Source organism: Lynx canadensis, chromosome E2 (genome assembly GCF_007474595.2).
Source record: "Lynx canadensis isolate LIC74 chromosome E2, mLynCan4.pri.v2, whole genome shotgun sequence".
Taxonomy (NCBI): domain Eukaryota; kingdom Metazoa; phylum Chordata; class Mammalia; order Carnivora; family Felidae; genus Lynx; species Lynx canadensis.
Window position 1 is genome coordinate 17261719 of NC_044317.1, and position 22559 is coordinate 17284277.

The 22559-nt window shown below is 37.5% G+C and overlaps 1 protein-coding gene across 1 annotated transcript in view; it reads right to left on the reverse strand.

The window, feature by feature from the left end:
- SNTB2 (syntrophin beta 2) overlaps positions 1-22559 on the reverse strand; it is a 106177-nt gene that overhangs the window by 20725 nt on the left and 62893 nt on the right. The window contains exon 4 of the mRNA XM_030297761.1: positions 12172-12314. Within this exon, the coding sequence (XP_030153621.1) occupies positions 12172-12314 (143 nt within the window). The remainder of the gene's footprint in view (positions 1-12171; positions 12315-22559) is intronic.

The following is a 22559-nucleotide window of genomic DNA, read 5'->3' on the forward strand; positions in this document are numbered from 1 at the left end:
TAAGGTATTTGTCTACAGAATATATAAAGAATTCTTACAAATGAATAATAAAAAAGCAACCCAGTTAGAGGATCAAGGATTTGAATAGATATTACTCCAAATAAAATACACACATGCCCAATAAGTACATGAAAAGATGCTCAACATCATTAGCTATTAGGGAAATGCAACTTAAAACCATGAGGATGAGCTACAATGTATCATGCTAAGCGAAATAAGTCAATCAGAGAAAGACAAATACCATATGATTCCACTCATATATGGAATTTAAGAAACAGAATGGATGAACACATGGGAAAGGGGGGGGGGAAGAGAAGAGAGGGAAACAAACCCCAAGAGACTCTTAAGGATGGAGAATAAACTGAGGGTTGACAGAGGGAGATAGGTGGGAGATGGGCTAGATGGGTGATGGGTATTAAAACAGGCACTGTTGGGGTGCCTGGGTGGCTTAGTTGGTTAGGCATCCGACTTTGGCTCAGGTCATGATCTCACGGTTCGTGGGTTTGAGCTCTGCATCAGGCTCTGTGCTGATGGCTCGGAGCCTGGAGCCTGCTTCGGATTCTGTGTCTCCCTCTCTCTCTGCCCCTCCCCTGCCTGCTCTCTCTCTCAAAACTAAATAAAAACATTAAAAATTTTTTATATAAATAAAAATAAAAAGGGCACTTGTTGGGGTGCCTGGGTGGCTCAGTCGGTTAAGCATCCGACTTGAGCTCAGGTCATGGTCTAGCAGTCTGTGAGTTCCAGCCCCACATTGGGATCTGTGCTGACAGCTCGGAGCCTGGAGCCTGCTTTAGATTCTGTGTCTCCCTCTCTCTGCCCTTACCCCACTCACGCCTCTGTGTCTCTCTTTCTCTCAAAAGTAAATAAACACTAAAAAATAAATAAAATAAAACAAAATAAAATGACATAAAATAAAAAGGGCACTTGTGATGAGCACTGGGTGTTGTATATAAGTGGTCAATCACTGAATTCTACTCTAAGTGGTTTCATGTCTCACATTTAGGTCTTTAATCCATTTTGAATTTATTTTTGTGTATGGTGTAAGAAAGTGGTCCAGTTTCATTCTTCTTGTGTGTTGCTCTCCAGTTTTTCCATCACCATTTGTTGAAAAGACATTCTTTTTCCCACTGGATATTCTTTCCACCTTGTTGAAGATTAATTGGCCAAATAATTGTGGGTTTATTTCTGATTTTTCTCTTCTGTTCCATTGATCTATAGGTCTACTTTTATCCCAATACCATACTGTTTTGATTACTACAGCTTTATAATATAACTTGAAGTCCAGAACTGTGATGCCTTCAGCTTTGCTTTTCTTTTTCAAGACTGCTTTGGCTATTTGGGGTCTTTTGCAGTTCCATACATATTTTAGTATTCTTTCTTCTAGTTCTGTAAAAGATGCTGTTGATATTTTGATAGGGATTGCATTAAATGTGTAGATTATTTGAGTAGTATAGACATTTTAACAATATTTGTTCTTCCAATCCACAAGCATGGAACATCTTTCCATTTCTTGGTATCGTCTTCAATCTTTTTCATCAGTGTTTTACAGTTTTTAGAGTACAGGTCTTTGACCTTTATCGTTAGGTTTATTCCTAGGCATCTTATTGTTTTGGTTGCAAGTGTAAATGGGACTGTTTTCTTAATTTCTCTTTCTGCTACTTCATTATTAGTATATAGAAATGCAACAGATTTCTGCACATTGATTTTTGTGGACTGTGATTTTACTAAATTCGTTTATCAGTTCTAGCAGTTTTTTGGTGGAGTCTTTTGGGTTGGCTGCATAGAGTAGCACATCATCTGCAAACAGTGAAAATTTTACATCTTTCTTACCAATTTGGATGCCTTTATTTCTTTTTGTTCTTATTGCTATGGCTAGGACTTCCAATACTATGTCAAATAAAAGTGGTGAGAATGAACATCCTTCTCTTGTTCCTGACCTTAGGGGAAAGCTTTCAGTTTTTCCCCATTGAGTATGATGTTCGCTGTGTGTTTTTCACATAAAGTCTTATTATGTTGAGGTATGTTCCCTCTAAAACTACTCTGTTGAGGGCTTTTATCACGAATGGATGTTATACTTTGTCCAGTGCTTTTTCTGCAGCTACTAAAATGATCATATGGCTTTCATCCTTCCTCTTACAGACGTGATGTATCACATTGATTGACTTGCAAATGTTGAAACACCCTAGCAACCCAGGAATAAATCCCATTTGATCATGGTGAGTGATTTTTTAAAATGTATTGTTTAAGTTGGATTGCTAGTATGTTGTTGAGGATTTATCCATCTTTGTTCATCAGAGATATTGGCCTGCATTACTTTGTGTGTGTGTGTGTGTGTGTGTGTGGGCGTGTGTGTGTGGTGTCTTTGTTTTTTTTAATTTTTTTAAAATGTTTTATTTATTTTTGAGACAGAGAGAGACAGAGAATGAGCAGGGGAGGGGCAGAGAGAGAGGGAGACAGAGAATCCAAAGCAGGCTCCAGGCTCTAAGCTGTCAGCACAGAACCCGACACGGGGCTCGAACTCACAACCCACGAGATCATGACCTAAGCTGAAGTCAGACGCCCAACTGACTGAGCCACCCAGGCGCCCCTGTTTGGTTTTGATATCAGGGTGATAATGGACTCATAGAATAAATTTGGAAGTTTTTTTTCTTCTATTTCTTGGAATAGTTTGAGAATAACAGTTATTAACTCTTTTTTAAATGTCTGCTAGAAATCGTCCAGGAAGGCATCTGGTCTTGGACTTTTGTTTGTTGGGAGTTTTTGATTACTGATTCAGTCTCCTTGCTGGTAATTGGTCTGTTCAATTTTTCCATTTCTTCTTGCTTCAGTTTTGGTAGGTTATGTGTTTCTGGAAATTTATCCATTTCTTCTAGGTTGTCTAATTTTTTTAGCATATAGTTTTTCTTATATTCTCTTACAATTATTTGTATTGCTGTGGTGTTGGTTGTTATTTCTCCTCTTTCATTTGTGATTTTGTTTGAGTCCTTTCTCTCTTTTTATAAGTCTGGCTAGAGGTTTATCAATTTTGTTGATCTTTTTAACAAATCGCTCCTAGTTTCATCGATGTGTTCTGTTGTTTTTTGGTTTCTATATCATTTATTTCTGCTCCAATCTTTATTATTTCCTTCCTTCTGCTGATTTAAGGTTTTGTTTGTTCTTCTTTTTCTAGTTCCTCTGACTGTAAGGTTAGGTTGTTTGAGATTTTTCCTGCTATAAACCTCCCTCTTAGAACCACTTTTGCTGCATCCCAGAGATTCTGGACCATCCTGTTTTCATTTTCATTTGTCACCATGTAATTTTTTATTTCTTCTTTAATTTCCTGGCTGACCCATTCATTGTTTAGTACCATGTTATTTAACCTCCATTTGCTTGTGCTCTTTCCAGATATTTTCCTGTGGTTGTAGTTTCATACCAGTGTGATCAGAAAAGATTCATGGTATGACTGTGATTTTTTTAATTTGTTGAGACTTGTTTTGTGGCCTAATATGCGATCTAATCTGGAAAATGGTCTATGTGTACTTGAAAATAATGTGTATTCTGTTGTTTTAGGATGAAATGTTCCAAATATAAATGTTACATCAATCTGGTCCAGTATATCATTCAAAGTCACTCTTTCCTTATTGATTTTCTGTTTGGATGATCTGTCCATTGATATAAGTAGGGTATTAAAGCTCCCTACTATTATAGTGTTACTGTTGATTAGTTCTTTATGTTTGTTATTAACTATTTTATGTGTTTGCATGCTTCCATGTTGGGTGCATAAATATTTACAACCATTATTTCTTCTTGTTGGATTGTCCTCTTTATTATTATATAGCATATAATAAAATACTTTGTTATATACTTTGTTAATATACTGACAGACTTGTCTCTTGCTACAATCTTTGTTTTAGAGTCTATTTCATCCAATATAAGTATTGCTACCCTGGCTTTATTTTGACATCCATTTGCTCAACAAGTGTTTCTCCAACCTGTCACTTTTAATTTGTAGATATCTTTAGGTCTGAAATGAGTCTCTTGTAGGCAGCATATAGATGGGTCTTGTTTTTTTTACTTATTCTGTCATCCTATGTTTTTGGAATGAGGCATTTAGTCCCTTTACATTCAAAGTAAAGTGGGTGATGGGCATTGAGAAGGGCACCTGTTGGGATAAGCACTGGGTGTTATATGGAACCCAATTTGACAATAAATTCTATATTAAAAAAAAAAACAAAGTAATAATTGATATACGTATTTACTGCCATTTTGTCACTTGTTTTGTGGTTGTTCTGATAGTTTTTCCCTGATCTTTTCTTCTCTTGCTCTCTTTCATGGTTTGCTGGCTTTCTTCAGTGATATACTTGGATTTCTTTCTCTTTATTCTTTACATATCAATTACTGGTTTTTGATTTGTGGTTACCATTCAATTTGTATATAATATCTTCTGTATATAGCAGTCTATATTAAGTTGATTGTCACTTAAGCTTGACCACACTCTTGACTCCCACTGCAACGTGTTAGGTATATGGTGACATATTTTTTTACATCCTTTTATTTTGTGAATGCCTTGACTGATTTTTTACAGATATACCTATTTTTACTGCTTTTGTGTTTCTTACTTTTCATACTCATAGTCTTTCCTTTCCTCTCAAAGAATCCCCTTTAACATTTCTTGAGGGATGGTTTAGTGGTCATGACCTCCTTTAGTTTTTGTTTGTCTGAGAAACTGTTTATCTCTCCTTCTATTCTGAATGATAGCCTTGCTGGATAGAGTATTGTGGCTGCAGATTTTTCCCTTTCAGGACTTTGAATATATCATGCCACTCCTTTCTAGCTAGCAAAGTTTCTGCTGAAAAATGGGGTGTCCCCTAGTATGTAACTATCTTCTTTTCTCTTATTGCTTTAAAAATTTTTTTCTTTATCATTACTTTTTGCCACTTTAATTACTATGTGTTTTGCGTGAACCTCGTTGGGTTGATTTTGTTGGGGGATCTCTGTGGCTCCTGGATCTCGATATCTGTTTCCTTCCCCAGGTCTGGGAAGTTTTTAGCTATTATTTGTTCAAATAAACTTTCTGCACCCTTTTCTTTCTCTTCTTCTGGGATCACTATAATGTGAATGCTATTGTGCTTGATGGAATCACTGAATTCCCGAAGTCTATTCTCATTTTACATAATCTTTTTTTTCTCTAACCTGCTCAACTTGATTACATTCATTACTCTGTCTTCACGGTCATTCATTTGTTCCTCTGCTTCCTCTAGCTTGCTGTTTATTCCATCTAATGAATTTTCATTTCATTTATTGTGTTCTTCAACTGTGGTTCTTTTTTATCTCTTTGTTAATGGTCTCACTCATGTCCTCCACTCTTTTCTCAAGTCCATTGTCTATCTTTATGACCATTACCTTAAATTCTCTATCAGGCATATTATTGATCTCCATTTCATTTAACTGTCTTGCTGTGATTTTGTCCTGTTCTTTCATTGGGGACATAATCCTCAGTCTCATTTTTTTTTTTAATGTTTATTCATTTTTGAGAGACAGAGACAGAGTGTGAGCAGGGGAGGGGTAGAGAGAGAGAGGGAAACACAGAATCTGAAGCAGGCTCCAGGTTCTGAGCTGTAGCATAGAGCCTGATGCAGGGCTCCAACCCATGAACCACGAGATCATGACCTGAGCCGAAGTCAGATGCTTAACCGACTGAGCCACCCAGGTGCCCCCCTAAGTCTCCTCATTTTGTCTAACTCTCTGGGTCTGTTTCTCTGTGTTAGAAAAGCCAGAGATGCTCTTCAAAGTAGTGGGTGGGGCATGTACATTTAACAAGGTGGCACCAGTCCTCTTCCACAGGGGATGTGCAGCCATTGAGGACACTGGGGCCAGTGAGGGCCACCTCAAGCCTGTGTGGTTGGAGGATTAAGGTTTAACAAGGTGCATGCAACCTCCCTGGAAGGTGGCCAACTGCCACCACCAGGACCAAGGCCCAATAAAATGAGCAGGTTGGGAGACATGGTGTTGAAGTTTATGCAGGTCTTCTACAGGAGGGGACCCAAAGGCAAGTGTGACAGGAAAGGGTGGATAGGTGGCTCAGTCAGTTGTGTCTGACTCTTGATTTTGGCTCAGGTCATGATCTCATGATTCAGTTCATGAGATTGAGCCCTCCATCGGACTCCATGCTAACAGTGCTGAGCTTGTTTGGGATTCTTTCTCTCCCTCTCTCTCTCCCTGCCTCTCTGCGGCTCACACTCTCTCTCCCTCTCAAAAATTCTTCTTATTAAAAAAGAAAAGGGTGGATCCACCGAAGCACAGGGTGAAGGGGTGGCTTGTTATAAGCAAGTTAGGTAGTGAGTAGTGATGGCCGTCTGTTTATGCTGAGGGGCAGGGGAAGGAAATGGAGAAATGGCACCTATAAGCTCCTTTGTTCCTGGAGGGGGTCTCTCTGCAATCCCTGCCTCTCTGGGACCTGCTTGGAGATAAGTAAATTACTCTCCCTCCCATATGACCCAGGTGTTTTTCAAACTGCTGCTTCTACACTGGATCTCCTTGGGTGTTTCTTGTGCTGTCTCTATAAGGGTGGGGTCTCAGCTTCCTACAGCCCTTGGGGCTCTCCCAGAGCCAAGCCCACAGATTTTCAAAATTCCAGACTTTAAGCACGGCTGGTTATAAGAACTCGTGAAATTTAGCCCCTCAGTTTCAAAGCCAAATGTTACGGGGATTTGCCTTTCCTGTGCAGGCTTCCTGACGTGATAGTCTGTTTCTTGCCCTTCTCTGTGCCTGTGGCTCCCTCTCTACTGCAGACAGCCAGGGTCCTTTTAGCTCCCCACCATGTCTCTGCCCTTTCTACTCTCTTCAGTGTAGCCTCTTCTCTACCTTTAGCTGTGGGGTTTGTTCTGCAAGCCCTTGGGTCACTTTCTGTGTTATCTACATTGATGTGTTATCTAGTTGTATCTGTGGGATGAGGTAAGCTTAGGATACTCCCACTCTGCCATCTCTCCATAAGTTGTTTTTTTCAAGTAAAAAATGGCAGTCCATGAAAAAACATAGGTACTTAAACCAGCAACTCCACCACACACTTGTTTTTCTTTGAGACAACTATCATACTACAGTACATAGCAGAGGTGCTTTGTGAGTACTTCCCACCTCATCTTACAGAATATTAAAAATATGAATATTCAAGGATTAAGATTAAATAAACTCATAATTAGTACTGCTCCAACAAAGGCACTTTGAGGTTAAACTGGCATTCCCCATCTCCTCCCGCAAATCTATACAGTTTGGTGCCAACTGCCTTGATTCATGCTAAGGCACCAGCAATTTTACCAACTCTCAGTACAAATATCAACAGGGAAAAAAGCAAATAACATCTTAGTATTACTATGAAAACAGTTTTCAACTCACAGACCCCCTGAAGAGGGGATCCTCAGAGGTCCATGAAAATATGCTTAGAGAGCTGCCTCCCTGAGCTGGTTCCTATAGAACCAACATGACAATTAAACATGAATTATCTCAGCAAGAGTTACGTAGGTTTCAAAATTACTCCACATATGATCCAAGTAAGATAGAGCATGGGGAAAGTGCCAGGGTGGATTCTACCACATTCAGTTTGATTGTTAATCCCATGACAGACGTTAAAAAATATAAAGTCTAGGAGAAATTTTCCTACAGGTTTTGATTATGAAATATCTGGCAGAGGAAATCTAATTCAAACCAGCTGCGGACTCTTGCTGAGCAGCAGTTGGTTAGAACATACTGCCAAAAGGCCCCCTTTAGTGGGGAGGCCAGATGAGCTCATGCAAAGGCGTTTTAGCAGCTTTTGTCCCCTAAGTCCCATAAGCACAACACCACTTCAATTTTCCACACTGTAAAGTAGCCACGCTTTCTTTGGATCTTTTTCTCTTTCAGTCAAAGATCAAAGTTTATAGGAAAAGACTACAAAATGCACATCCTGCAAAATCCACAGCCTTTTTAAAACCATTGTGTTTTTCTACCTGTGTCACGTTTCTGACTTACTCTCTAGAAATAAGTAAAATAAAATTAAATAAATTAAATAAAAATTCTCTTCATTTATCACTCTCATATTTTATTTAATTCGTCACCAATGTGAAGTACTAGCTATTAGGTACACAATACACATACACCTTGGTTTCTAGGAATCTGTAAATGTGCAAGCCAATAAATGATGTTAATTTATATTACTCTAGCAACATTCTTTGATTTTTAAACCACAATTAACTCTTATCAGGGACCACCTACCTTTGTGGGTAATCAAGGTCCTTGATTTCTTTTCCTTTCCTATGTCTTTATACTATCTTTTTTTCTTTGTCTCATCTACTCATAAGAACATTTTCCAAAGTATTAGAATTAGTGAAAGTGAATATTCAGCCCTTTCTCATTACTCATAAATCTCAAACCCTCTCTTTCCCCCCACACTAAAAAGACATAAACGTACCACTTTCTGGCCTTGCTTCTCTCTGCGGATACCTCCTGGTCTTGTTCCAGCCTTTGGTTTCTCTCAGTGGCCAAATTCTACCCGCTCTGGGAGGCAGAGGATGATTAAGCCCCACTTAATTCTATCTTGCAGTGACTTCAACCAGTTCCACCTGGCTGACAAGGCCACATGGAAAAAATAAACCTCTCATCTGCCTGCCATCTTAGTTCCTAATCCCGTGTACCTCCTGAACAAGGAGGAAAGAATCCCTACTGTTAAATTAATTAAACCTCTTAAGAAACAACATGTTCAGAGAGCTACAGGCTCCACCCATTTAAATGATGGCCAAGTTCAATTTGCATGTCTAGGTTGATCCAAATAATACATTTTAGTTCCTTAAGTTTAACATGAAACTTTCACTACTTACACAAACTAAGTTCCTCTTTTAACAATGGAAACAAACCATTTATACATTTTACACAGAATTTCTCTTTGACAGATTTTCACTCAATAATAAATAATAATTATAATTAAAGCAGCTAACATTGACTTGAGCATTTACAATGTGTCAGGTACCATTGTAGACATTTTACAAGTATTAACTCATCTAATACTCACACCTACCCTATCTCATTAGGATTCACTTAATAAATTAAAATTCTACAGCACAAAAAGGTTAAGTAACACGCTGCCAATTACCTACTATACATGGCAGAATAGGGACTCAAACTCAATTTATTAAGGATTGGTCTTAGTCTCCTCTATTACATCTTTGGATTTGGGGGGCAGGGGGAGGAGTTGTTTTAATTATAACAGCTTTACTGAGATATAATTAATGGCTTTCAGTATTTTCAGAATTGTGCAGTCATCACCACACTCAAGTTTTAGCACATTTTCGTTACCCCAAAAAGAAGTCCTATACCCATTAGCCATCACTTCCTATTTCTCCCAATCCCTGCCCCTTCCCTGGTAATGAATAATCAACTTTCTGTTTCTATAGATTTGCCTATTTGGGCCATTTCACATAAACTAAGTCATGCAATATGTGGTCTTTTGTGTCTGGCTACTTTCACTTAGCATGTTTTCAAGGTTCATCCACATTGCAGTGTATTCTTTTTTACTGATGAATAGTATTTCATTGTATGGATATACCATGTTTATTTACCACTTGGTAGACACTTGGGTCATTTTCATTGTTTGGGTGGTATGTATAATGCTGTTATGAACATTCCTGTATAAGTTTTTGAGTGGACATAAGTTTTCATTCCTTTTGGTGACTCAATGTTTAGCCTCGCGAGGAACTGTCAGACTGTTTTCTACATCAATTGCACCATGTTACAATCCCATCAGCAGTGTATGAGGGTTCCATTTTCTCCACAGCCTGGTCTACACTTGTTTTATAATTATAGCCATCTTGTGGGTAGGAAGTGGTATCTCAATGTAGTTTCAATTTGCATTTCCCTCATGTTGAGCATCTTTTCATGTGCTTATTGCCCATTTGAGTATTTTCTTTGGACAAATGTCTATTCAGATCCTTTCCCCATTTTTAATTGGTAATTTACATTTTTATTATTGAGTTGTAACCGTCCTTTTATTTTCTAGATACAAGTCCCAAATTAGATGATTTACAAATATTTTCCCCCATTCTGTGGGTTTTTTCACTTTCTTGATGGTGACATCTGAAGCACAAAAGTTTTTAATTTTAATTAAGACCAATTTATTTTTTCTCTTGTTCCTTATGCTTTCGGTGTCCTATCCAAGAAGGCTCTGCCTAAACCATGGTCATGAAGATAAACTCCTGTATTTTCTCCTAAGAGTTTTAGAGTTTTAGCTCTTAAAACTTACTTATCTCTTTTCCCTATTTGCAAGTTAATGCCACACTGATAGTATACACAGAACCACCCCATTTCCTTCTTTAGTACGAAGTACTTTCGGGATCTAGACCCTGTATGTCAATGGCCAGAACTTATCTGTTTATAGGACTGTACCTTCTAGTATTGAACTCATCTATGGGATGTCACAGATTTCTGCTCCATGCCTCCAGTGACACACAATTAGGGAAATGTGTAAGGATAAAGCTACCCTCCTTGCATTGCATGATCATAACTGAAGTAGAAGCTTCTTCCATAAAATTTAAACTTAAGAAATCTCGATAGTCATATTCATAAACTCTAAATTTTGGGAAATACAGATTTAATTGATATAACTACTGATAGGTCTACATGTTTTCATAGGATTCCTGTCAGACTCCCAATGTAACCATGACCAAGAAACTATAATTTAAGTAATAGAATTGAACTCAATTAAGATTTATTGAGGGCCCACTATATGCAAAGCATCAGGGGAGTGCTGAGATGACAAAGTCATAGTTCTTGACCTCAAAAGGTATAATTTAGTGGGAATTAAAAAAAATCTGGGGGGGGGGGGAACAAAACCAGAGAAACTGATAAATTCAGTCTTTCTGCAGGACCCTTATGTCCTCAAGGAATTAATAAGGGCGCACCTGCCTAATTCTGAGGCTCAACAAATCTTTTATCACTATTCTGTGATCTAGGTGCTCTAGCTCTAAATTACAGAGAAATTCCTAAAAGCTATGTAATAAAAATTATATTTTTATGAAGGGCACCTGGGTGGCTCAATCGGTTGAGCATCCGACTTCGGCTCAGGTCATGATCTCACAGTTTGTGGGTTCGAGCCCCGCATCAGGCTCTGTGCTGATAACTCAGAACCTGCAGCCTGCTTCAGATTCTGTGTCTCCTTCTCTCTCTCTGCCCCTCCCCTGCTCATGCTCTGTCTGTCTCTGTCTCTCAAAAATAAATAAATGTTAAAAAAATTTTTTTTAATTATATTTTTATGAAAATGGCATATATAAAAGAACTTGGCAAATTGAAAGAAATCCTATAAAACGTGCAAGTCTTCCTATAATTTAAAGAATATTCTTCTTCACATGAATCTTTGTCTACTCAAAGCAGGAACCCCATCATCCCCCTGACCCCACAACCACACTGCTCCCTGGGGGACATACCAGGGGTGACTCTATCATTTAGCTTTTTTTTTTTTTCTACCCAATACTTTTCTGTGGAGCTCCTTCTTAATGTGTAATTTTTGAGTTACTTCAAAACTGGATTATTTTTTTTAAGCCCAAATAAAGCTGAATGTGAATATGTTTTCTAGTCTCACACTAGTTTCCAGTTACATCTGAAGATATCTTGGCCCCCGAATCTACATATCTCTATTCTTTTCCCTTCCAACTCTCCACATCTGGCATGCTAGAAACATCCTGTTGCTTCAGGTCAAATCAATGTTTATTTGCTGGCACCAAAACTGTGTGCTCTTATGCCAGAGACAGAATTGAAGAATATTTTGGCTGAGTTATGTGGTTTATCCACAGTACCACATTCTGGTTTAAATGATTTCATCACTCAGTCAAAAGGCTGCCACAATTTCAGTGGTTTTCTAGTCACAGTCAATAAAGTAAAGGAAGAAAAAAACCCTACTATTTATCTTCATGACTAAGCAAGATTTGAAGGGAGCAATTAGGAATCTGCTTCAACAACTTAAAAAAAATGCTAATGAAAGAAAACATTTATTCTGAGCTAGGAGCTGCAAAATAATAAGGTTGTGAAAGATAAGTTTTTGTCTCAACCAACTATATCTCAACCAACAACTTAAATGCTATTTTAAATAACGAAGATAATAGAATTCACCTTACATTTTTTTTTTTGATTTAGAGTAGGATAGCTATTTTTTTTTTTTTTCATCAGACTTACCTTGTAGCAACAAGGGGGTAGCTATGACATGGTGATGCCCAGGCATCCCTTGTCCATGGCATACAGTCATAAAGCAGCAAATCCTTCTCAGTCACAGCCATAAGGACAGGTCTCCACTGTTGTCTTCCACCATCTAGCTTTGCCTGTTACAATGGTAAAATCCAGAAAGCAGAGCTAACTATAATGATATATAGCTGTAAAAGTCCCTTTAGTGATGGTCTAACATTGTGGGTCTCCATTTTGTTCCCTGATCCTAACAGACTTGAGGAACAGGAAACATCCCATCAGGTTCCTTTCCACTGGCTGGGATTCTCCAACAGGAGTGTGAGGTGGACTGTGCAATCTGAAAAAAGCTCTCCCAGAGTTACAGACATTATCTAGTGATAGGACTCTGTTTTTACAGAGTTGCCCATTATATTTTAGGAAGTTTCTGTTTCTGTTTTAAATGTACCATTGCATTTACGTACATAAAGTTCAGTTAACTCTGTGAGGGCTTAAAAATGTAGGAAAACAACTACTCTTTATCCATACCGTCAAGGACCCAAAGCCAAAAAGCAAAAGACGATGCTCAAGAAAAGCCCTGGTATATCAAAAAATTTCCCCCATGAGATGAGGAACAGGGAATGCTTAATGATAGTGTTATTTTAACAACGATCCTTCAGCTATCACTGGTGGCTTCAAGGAGATATCGAACTGATGAATCACTTATCTCTCAAAGAGTTATCTGTAAAGCTACTTCTTATTTTTTCTTCCTTAATGATTTCTGAAGGTAATTTGGACATGTCAGAGCACCTTAAGAATGTATCTATAATCTGAAAAGTGGCCTGAGTGGTTCGGTTCTGTGTTATAACATCTATTTACCAGAACTTTCCCCTCATAGTTACAGCCATCAGCTAATTCCAGGAGTTGGAAATGAATTCTATCCAGGGAAATGTCTCATGTTCTTGGATGTGCTGAAAGCACAAAAGGTATGACCCAACTCTGAGATTCCAGCAAAGTACTGTAGAAATAGTTATACTTCTCTGGACAGTGAACCCAAGCTTTCTAAGATTCTATATTTAGTCTATGGGTAACTCTGGAGGGAAAATATCAGTTCTAAAGAGGTTGTCTTGGATTCTTACATTTTTGGGTCAAGATAACCCAAAGGGATTTCTAAGTCTTTGTCTCTGAGATTGTTATGGATAATACTGCAGTAGGAAAGATATAGTAGTCTTCCCTAGGCATGGTTTTGCTTTTTACGATTTCAAAACCTACAGTCAACCATGGTCAGGAAGCAGATGATCCTCCTTCTGATGTATGGTCAGAAGGTCAATCATTGCCTAATGCTATGTCATGATGCCTACATCATTCACCTCACTTCACCTCATCACACAGGCATTTTATCATCTCACATCATCACAAAAAGGGCTAATACAGTACAATAAGATATTGTGAGAGAAAGAAACCACATTCATATAGCCTTTATTATAGTATACTGTTATAATTCTTCTTTTTCATTATTAGCTATTGTTAACCTCTTACCGTGCCTAATTTATAAATTAAATTTTATTACATGTACATAAGAAGAGGAAAAAACATTATATATATTTTACATTCAGTGCTACCTGTGGTTTCAGCCATTCCACTGGGGGTCCTGAAACAGATCCCCTCACTTGGGGTGCCTGGGTGGCTCAGTCTGTTAAGTGTCTGACTTTGGCTCAGGTCCTGATCTCACAGCTCCTGAGTTCAAGTCCCACAGCAGGCTCTGTGCTGTCAGTGTACAGCCCACTTCAGATCCACTGTCTCCCTCTCTTTGCCCCTTCCCAGCTTGTGTGCTCTCTCTCTCTCTCTCAAAAATAAATAAACATTAACATAAAAAAAGAAGAAATATATCCCCCATACAGAAGGGGAACTACTATAACATAAAATCTATCTTTCAAAGAGGTTAAAATAGCAACCTGACTTTTTAAAATTAACTTTTCCTCTCAGTTACAAGAGAGATTTTAAAGGCTCGATCAGAGTATATGCAGCTGGAAAACCCAAATTAAATGCATTTCTTCCCATAGAAGATATTTTAGGCAATAAAGGAAAATCGCTATTATCAATAGAAACAATATCCACTTTTAAGATAGAACTTTTTGTTCAACTAACAACTTTTAGGGGCACCTGGGTGGCTCAGGCGGTTAAGTGTCTGACTTTGGCTCAGGTCATGATCTCATGGTTTGTGAGCGCGAGCCCCGCCTTGGGCTCTGTGCTGACAGCTCAGAGCTTGGAACCTGCTTTGGATTGTTTCCCTCTCTATCTCTCTCTCTCAAAAAATGAATAAGCATTAAAAAAATATTTTAAAAGACCCACAATTTTTCAAAACTATTCTTTGGACCTTTGGAGTCAGTGTTTGGAGAACTTCTTTTTCCTCTTCTACTTACCATTGTAGAAAAAAGAAACGTCAATTTAAGTCATTCTGTTTGCCTATTCGCCTGAAGTTATAAGGATACTATTTGCTCTCACTGGAGTCAAAATGCTGCATGTATTTTTGTTGTGGTAGCAGTCCAAGCAGCCTTGGGGCTCCACTATTAAGGTTTTGGCCAGAGAAAAAAAGGATACTAATGTTGGGGTTCTGGTCTGTTTGGGTTTCAACACCCACACATACACACACCTGGCCAAACAACAGCCTTCTCCAGATTTGATTTTTTAATAAAGTTGTAGAGCACTAAACATGAAAAACTAATGGTTACTATTCATTCCCTAAATCCTTAATCCTATAAATCAATCTTTTTGACAGGTGATGTACTTCTGTTCTTTATTTTGTTATTAGGATAGAAAACAGAGAAGAAACTAAATAAACCATTCCAGTAATGCTGATTTAGTGTGTGTGTTCTAATTTGAGTCTTTACACATTTTGAGAATGATCAGGAACAAACCTGTGGAAACAAAGCTTTCTTTGGCTGTCTTGTCTTTTCTAATGAGTACTCAAAAGCCTAAAAACTACTGGTCTTAAAGGTAAATACGTCCCCCATTTGGTGGACTTAAATAAAATTCTCTTTTAAGACTATAACCAACTAAAAAGTAAACTATCAGTCACATAAAAATCAGTATCAGTGAAAAGACAGAAGTCCCTATGCAGAGAAGAGCTTATCTATTGGTTATCAACTACCTGTATTATAGGTTTTCCCTGTTTTAAGCAAACTGAGTTTTTAACAATGTGAAATAACAAAACAGATAAATGAGAGACTATTTAAAGTTAAATTAATGATCCTTCCTAAATTTATCCGTGTAAAATGACTATCTTTTCTAAGTACAACTGAAACAACTTCATGTATACAAGATTTTCAATAAATATATCTCATGCCAAAAGAAATGCTTATCTATATTGAAAAGATTATATAATATAAAATTATTTTGACTATTTTCACACTCAAAGAATTAAACAATGTTCCAATTAGAAAAGTTTTGGCATTTGCTTAGTCCAACCTTTATCAGATACATAAACTCAATATAACACTTCTGAGAAATGTATCCAGTCTTGCTTGAACACCCTATACTCTGATTTGGGTAACCCCCCAAAAAAGTAAAAATCAAGAGTATTTTAGAAATAGTACTTGGAATTAGTTCAGTGGTACGATTTTTCAAAGTGATTAAACTTTCTCACTTAGTATTATTTCCCAAACCTGAGCTTGTGTTCTTGGATAATATTTTATAGTTAGTGACTTCTCTGCTTTTCTTATACATATGTATAAACATACACAAAAAAATTACTGAGCATCTACAGTATACATAGCATTAGGCTAAGTTCTTTGGAAGCAGGAAAGATTTGGGGAAAAAATGTGCTCCTGTGTTCTAAGAGCTCAAAATTGATCGGAAGACTCACCACATAAATATGGCCCATAAAGTACATATTGTAATGAACTGGTGGCTTTATTTTTCTCCTTTCTACTTGTCTTTGTGTAGCATAAACTAAATTAATTTCACTTTGAAAGTCTGACAGCTCTCATGTATTGCTGGTGGGAATCTGATGGAAGGCAATTTGGCAACATTTATCAAAATTACAAATGCATATACCCTTTTTAAAACATTACGTCCGCAAATTCTTTACTACTCTTCCCTTTAAGAGGTGGAACCTTTGGGTGTAGAGTGAACTTAGTAACTCGCTGCTAATGAAAAGAAAAAAAGCAGAAGAAACTAGGTCAAAAAATGGCACTGTGGCTTCTATCTTGTTCTTTCTCTCAGATCACTCACTCTGAGGAAAACTAGTAGCTATGTCTTAAGGACACTCAGGAGGCCCTGCACCAAGGCCTCCATGGCAGATAACTGAGGCCTTCTGCCAACAGCCACGTGAATGAATCATACTAGAAGCGGACCTGCCAACACCCCAGTCAAGCTGTCAGATGACTGCTCCCTCGCTAACAGTTTGACTGCAATGTCACAAGGGATCCCAAGCCAAAGTCACCCAGTTATACCACTCCCCTATTCCTGATTTTTAGAAACTGTATGAAGTAAATATTTATTTTAAAGCCACTAAGTTTTGGAGTCATTTTTCATATAGCGATAGATAATTCACACACCCTGGGACCCAGCACTTCTGGAGATTTCTTCTCTAGGTATAGAAATATCCCCTACTTTCTAAGCTCTCAATATCCAAATACAGGAACTGTTGCATCAGTTACATTTTTGGATAAATCCCTTACTAACCAAAGTTTTACTACTCACTCCTGTAAACTTAAGAACCAAATATATTCAGATAATACAGGTTCCCTTATTATCTGGTATATATGAACTTGGAAACCAAAGACCATGGATCGCATATGTATGGAAGGATAAACTACAAGGTCATTCACAGTACCATCATCTATAATGGCAAAAGATTGTAACAAAACTGGGAGGAGTGCTTATTTAATTATGGCCACACAATAGAAAACTATACAGTTATGAGAAAGAATGCTCTCTCTGCACTGATACGGAAAGAATGCCATGATATATTAATGAAAAAAAAACAAGGTATAAAGTAGTATGCATAATATGTTGTCTTCTTTTATAGAAAAAAAGAATATATGTTCATATTTGCTTTTATTTGCATAAAGACACTCTCAAGTGATTGTCTGGAAGGGAATGAAAGTGATTACCTCTCTAGGGGAAAAGGGTGGGAATTGGCTAGATGGGGGACAGAAAGGAAAGTAAGACTTTTCACCTATTAACTTTTTATTCTGACCTTTGAACCATGTGAATGTATTACGTTTTAAAATAATGAACATTTCTAACATGGCTGAAAGCACAGCACAATTACTACTCAATTGAGTTTTTCAAATCAGCATATAAAATTTTATGTATGTATGTATTTATTTCTTTATTTATTTTAAATGTTTATTTATTTTTGAGAGATATTCAGACAGAATGAGAGCGGGGAAGGGGCAGAGAGAGGGGGAGACAGAGAATCTGAAGCAGGCTCCGGGCTGTCAGCACAGAGCCGGACGCGGGGCTCAAACCCACGAACTGTGAGATGATGACATGAGCCGAAGTCGGACGCTCAACGACTGAGCCACCCAGGCGCCCCTCAGCATATAAAAATTTAGAAGCAATGAACTTATGTAACTCAACACCCAAAAAACAAATAATTCAATTAAAAAATGGAGAGAAGACATGAACAGACACTTCTCCAAAGAAGACATTCAGATCGCCAACAGACATAAAAAAGATGCTCAACATCACTCATTATCAGGAGAGTGCAAATCAAAACTACAATGAGATATCACCTCATACCTGTCAGAATGGCTAAAATAAAAAACACAAGAAACAACAAGTATTGGCAAGGATGTGGGGGAGAAAGGAACCTTCATGTACTGTTGGTGGAAATGCAAACTGGTGAAGCCACTGTGGAAAAGTATGGAGGGTCTTAAAAAAATTAAAAATAGGGGCGCCTGGGTGGCGCAGTCGGTTAAGCGTCCGACTTCAGCCAGGTCATGATCTCGCGGTCCGTGAGTTCGAGCCCCGCGTCGGGCTCTGGGCTGATGGCTCAGAGCCTGGAGCCTGTTTCCGTTTCTGTGTCTCCCTCTCTCTCTGCCCCTCCCCCATTCATGCTCTGTCTCTCTCTGTCCCAAAAATAAATAAACGTTGAAAAAAAAAATTAAAAAAAAAAAATTAAAAATAGAACTACCCCACAATCCAGTAGGATTGTAATACTACTGGGTATTTACCCAAAGGATACAAAAATACTAATTCAAAAAGATACACACACCCCTATGTTTACAGCAGCATTATTTACAATAGCCAATCTATGGAAGCAGCCCAAGTGTCCATTGACAGATAACTGATTAAAGAAGATGTGGTACAGGGGTGCCTGACTGGCTCAGTCAGTAAAGTGTACAACTCTTGATCTAGTGGTTTGAGCCCCACGCTGGGTGTAGAGATTACTTAAAAATAAAATCTTAAAAAAACAGATGTTGTGTGTGTATATATATATATATATATATACACATGTATACACATACATATATATACATATACATATGTGTACACACACACACACACACACACACACACACACGGAATATTATTCAGCCATAAAAACAATGAAATCATGCCATTTGCAATGACATGGATGGACCCTGAGTATATTACTATGCTAGGTGAAATAAGTCAGAAAAAGACAAATACCATAGGATTTCACTCATATGTGGAATTTAAAAAATAAAACAAATAAACAAAGGGGAAAAAAAAAGAGAGAGACAAATCAAGAAACACTTATTTTTTTTGAGGATAAAAAGTGCATTTTATTTTTTTTTAAGTTTTTATTTTAATTCCAGTTAGTTAACATACAGTATTATGTTTCAGGTGTAATTCAAACAATTTCATACATGACCCCTGTGCTCATTACAACCAGTGCACTCCTTAATCCTCATTACTTATTTTACCCACCCCTCCCTCACTTTCCCTCCAGTAACCATCAGTTTGTTCTCTATAGTTAAGAGTCTGTTTCTTGATTGGTCTTAGTTTTTTTCCTTTGCTTGTTTATTTTGTTTCTTAAATTCCACATGAGTGAAATTATATGGTGATTTGTCTTTCTCTAACTGGCTTATTTCACTTAGCCTTATACTCTCTAGCCCCATTCATGTCATTGTAAATGGTAAGGTTTCATTCTTTTTTATGGCTCAATAATATTCCATTGTATCTATATACCACATTTTCTTCAGACATTCATCTATTGATGGATGCTTGGGCTGCTTCCATACCTTGGCTACTGTCAATAATGCTGCTATAAACATAACAGTGCATGTATACTTTTGAATTAGTGTTTTTTGTATTCTTTGGGTAAATACCCAGTAGTCTGATCATAAGGTAGTTCTATTTTTAACTTTATGAGGAACCTCCATACTGTTTTCCACAGTGGCTGCACCAGTTTGCATTCCTACCAACTGCACAAGTGGTCCCCTTTCTCTCCACATCCTTGCCAATACCTGTTGTTTCCTATGTTTTTTATTTTAGCCATTCTGACAGGTGTGGGGTGTTATATCTCATTGTAGCTTTGATTTGCATTTCCCTGGTGTTGAGTGATGTTGACCATCTTTTCATGTGTCTGTTGTTGGTCTTCTTTGGAGAAACGTCTGATCATGTCTTCTCTCCATTTTTAAATTGGATTATTTGCTTTTTGGGTGTTGAGTTTTAGAAGTTCCTTTATATTTTGGATACTAACCCTTTATCGAATATGTCATTTGCAAATACCTTCTCCCATTTGGCTACTTTTTAGATTTGTTGATTGTTTACTCTGCTGTACAGAAGCTATTTTTTTTTTATTTTATTTATTTATTTTGAGAGAGAGAGAGCACGTGAGCGAGCATGAACAGGGGAAGGGCAGAGAAAGGAGAGACAGAGGATCCCAAGCAGGCTCTATACTGTCAGCATGAAGCCCAATGTGGGGCTCAACCTCACCAACAGTGAGATCATGACCTAAGCTGAAATCAGCAGTCAGACACCTAATTGACTGAGCCACCCAGGTGCCCCAGTGCAGAAGCTTTTTATTTTGATATAGTCCCAAGAGTTTATTTTTCCTTTTGCTTCCCTTGCTTCAGGAGATATATTTAGAAAGGTGTTGCTATGGTCAATGTCAGAGAAATTACTGCCTGTGCTCTCTTCTAGGACTTCTATGGTTTCATGTCTCACATTTAGGTCTTTAATCCATCTTGAATTTATTTTTGTGTATGGTGTAATAAAGTAGTCCAGTTTCATTTTTTTCATGTTGCTGTCCAGTTTTCCCAGCACCATTTATTGAAAAGACATTCTCTTTCCCACTGGACATTCTTTTTGCCTTTGGTGAAGATTAATTGGCCATATAATTGTGGGTTTATTTCTGATTTTTCACTTCTGTTCCATTGATCTATAGGTCTACTTTTGTCCCAGTACCATACTGTTTTGATGACTACAGCTTTGTAATATAACTTGAAGTCCAGAATTGTGATGCCTCCAGCTTTGCTTTTCTTTTTCAAGACTGTTTTGGCTATTTGGGGTCTTTTGCAGTTCCATACATATTTTAGTTTTCTTTGTTTGAGTTCTGTGAAAAATGCTGTTGATATTTTGATAGGGATTACATTAAATGTGTAGAGTGTTTTGGGTAGTATAGACATTTTAACAATATTTGTTCTTCCAATCCACAAGTATGGAACGTCTTTCCATATCTTGGTGTCATCTTCAATCTTTCATCAGTGTTTTACAGTTTTCAGAGTACAAGTCCTTGACCTCTTTGGTTAGGTTTATTCCTAGGTATCTTATTACTTTGGGTGCAAATATAAATGGGATTGTTTAGTGTATAGAAATACAATAGATTTCTATAACTTTTTTTTTAATGTTTATTTTTGAGAGCAAGAGAGAGTGATCGAGCATGAGCGGGCAGAGAGAGAGAGAGAAAGAGAGAGAGAGACAAAGAATCCGAAGCAGACTCCAGGCTCTGAGCTGCCCACACAGAGCTTGACGTGGGGCTCGAACTCACGAGCTGTGAGATGATGACCTGAGCCGAAGTTGGATGTCCAACCGACTGAGCCACCCAGGCTCCCCAAAATGCAAGAGATTTCTGCACGTTGATTTTGTAGACTGTGATTTTACTGAATTCGCTTATTCTAGCAGTTTTTTGGTGGAGTCTTTTGTGTTTTCTAGAGTATCACATCATCTGCAAACAGTGACAGTTTTATTTCTTCCTTACCAATTTGGATGCCTTTATTTCTTTTTGTTGTCTTACGTCTATGGCTAGGACTTCCAGTACTATGTTGAATAAAAGTGGTGAGAGTGCACATCCTCGTCTTGTTCCTGACCTCAGGGGGAAAGCTTTCAGTTTTTCCTCATTGAGTATTACTTTCAGTGTGGGTTTTTCATATACAGCCTTTATCATGTTGGGGTATGTTCCTTCTAAAACTACTTTGTTGAGGGCTTTATCATGAATGGATGTTGTACTTGTCAAGTGCTTTTTCTGCATCTACTAAAATGATCATATGGTTCTTATTCTTTCTCTTACTGATGTGATGTATCACATTGATTGATTTTCGGCAAATACTGAATCATCTTAAAACCCCAGAATAAATCCCACTTGACTGTGGGGAATAATTTTTTTTTAATAATATTGTTGAATTTGGTTTGCTAGTATTTCATTAAGAAGTTTTGCATCCATGCTCATCAGGGATATTGGCCTGCAGTTCTCTTTTTTAATGGTGTCTTTATCTGGTTTTGGTATCAGGGTAATGCTGATCTCATAGAATGAATTTGGAAGTTTTCCTTCCTTTTCTATTTTTTGGAATAATTTAAGAAGAGTAGGTATTAATTTTCCAAGAAACAGACTCTTAACTATAGAGAACAAACTGATGGTTATCAGAAAGGAGGTAGATGGAGGTATGGGTGAAATAGGTGATGGGGTTTAAAGGGTACACTTACCATGAAGAGCAGTGAGTAATGTATAGAATTGCTGAATCACCATATTGTACACCTGAAACTAACATAACACTGTATGTTAACTATACTGAAATTAAAATAAAAAACTTAAAAAAAATTTAGAAACAATGATAAACATAACTAAAATACTAAAACTTTCAAAGTCAAAAGTACTTATACCATGACTTTCATTAGTTTCTTCTCTTCTTAGTTATCCTAATTATACTTCCTCAAAATTATCACGGCGTTAATTCTGTGTTCTAATATATTATAAATTATTATCTGAAATGTTTATAAAATTTTAGAGTCATAAGAAAAACAGATTAGTAGAGTCCAAAGTTGGTCTCTATACAATCTCCTGGGAAGCTATCAAACAAGACTGCTAGGCCCCACCAAAGATCTATCAAATCAGAACCCTGTTGAGGTGGACGGCCAGACCTCACAAACTGTAGTTAAAACAAAACAAAAACAAAAGAACAAAATATTCCTGGGCTGATATTGACATA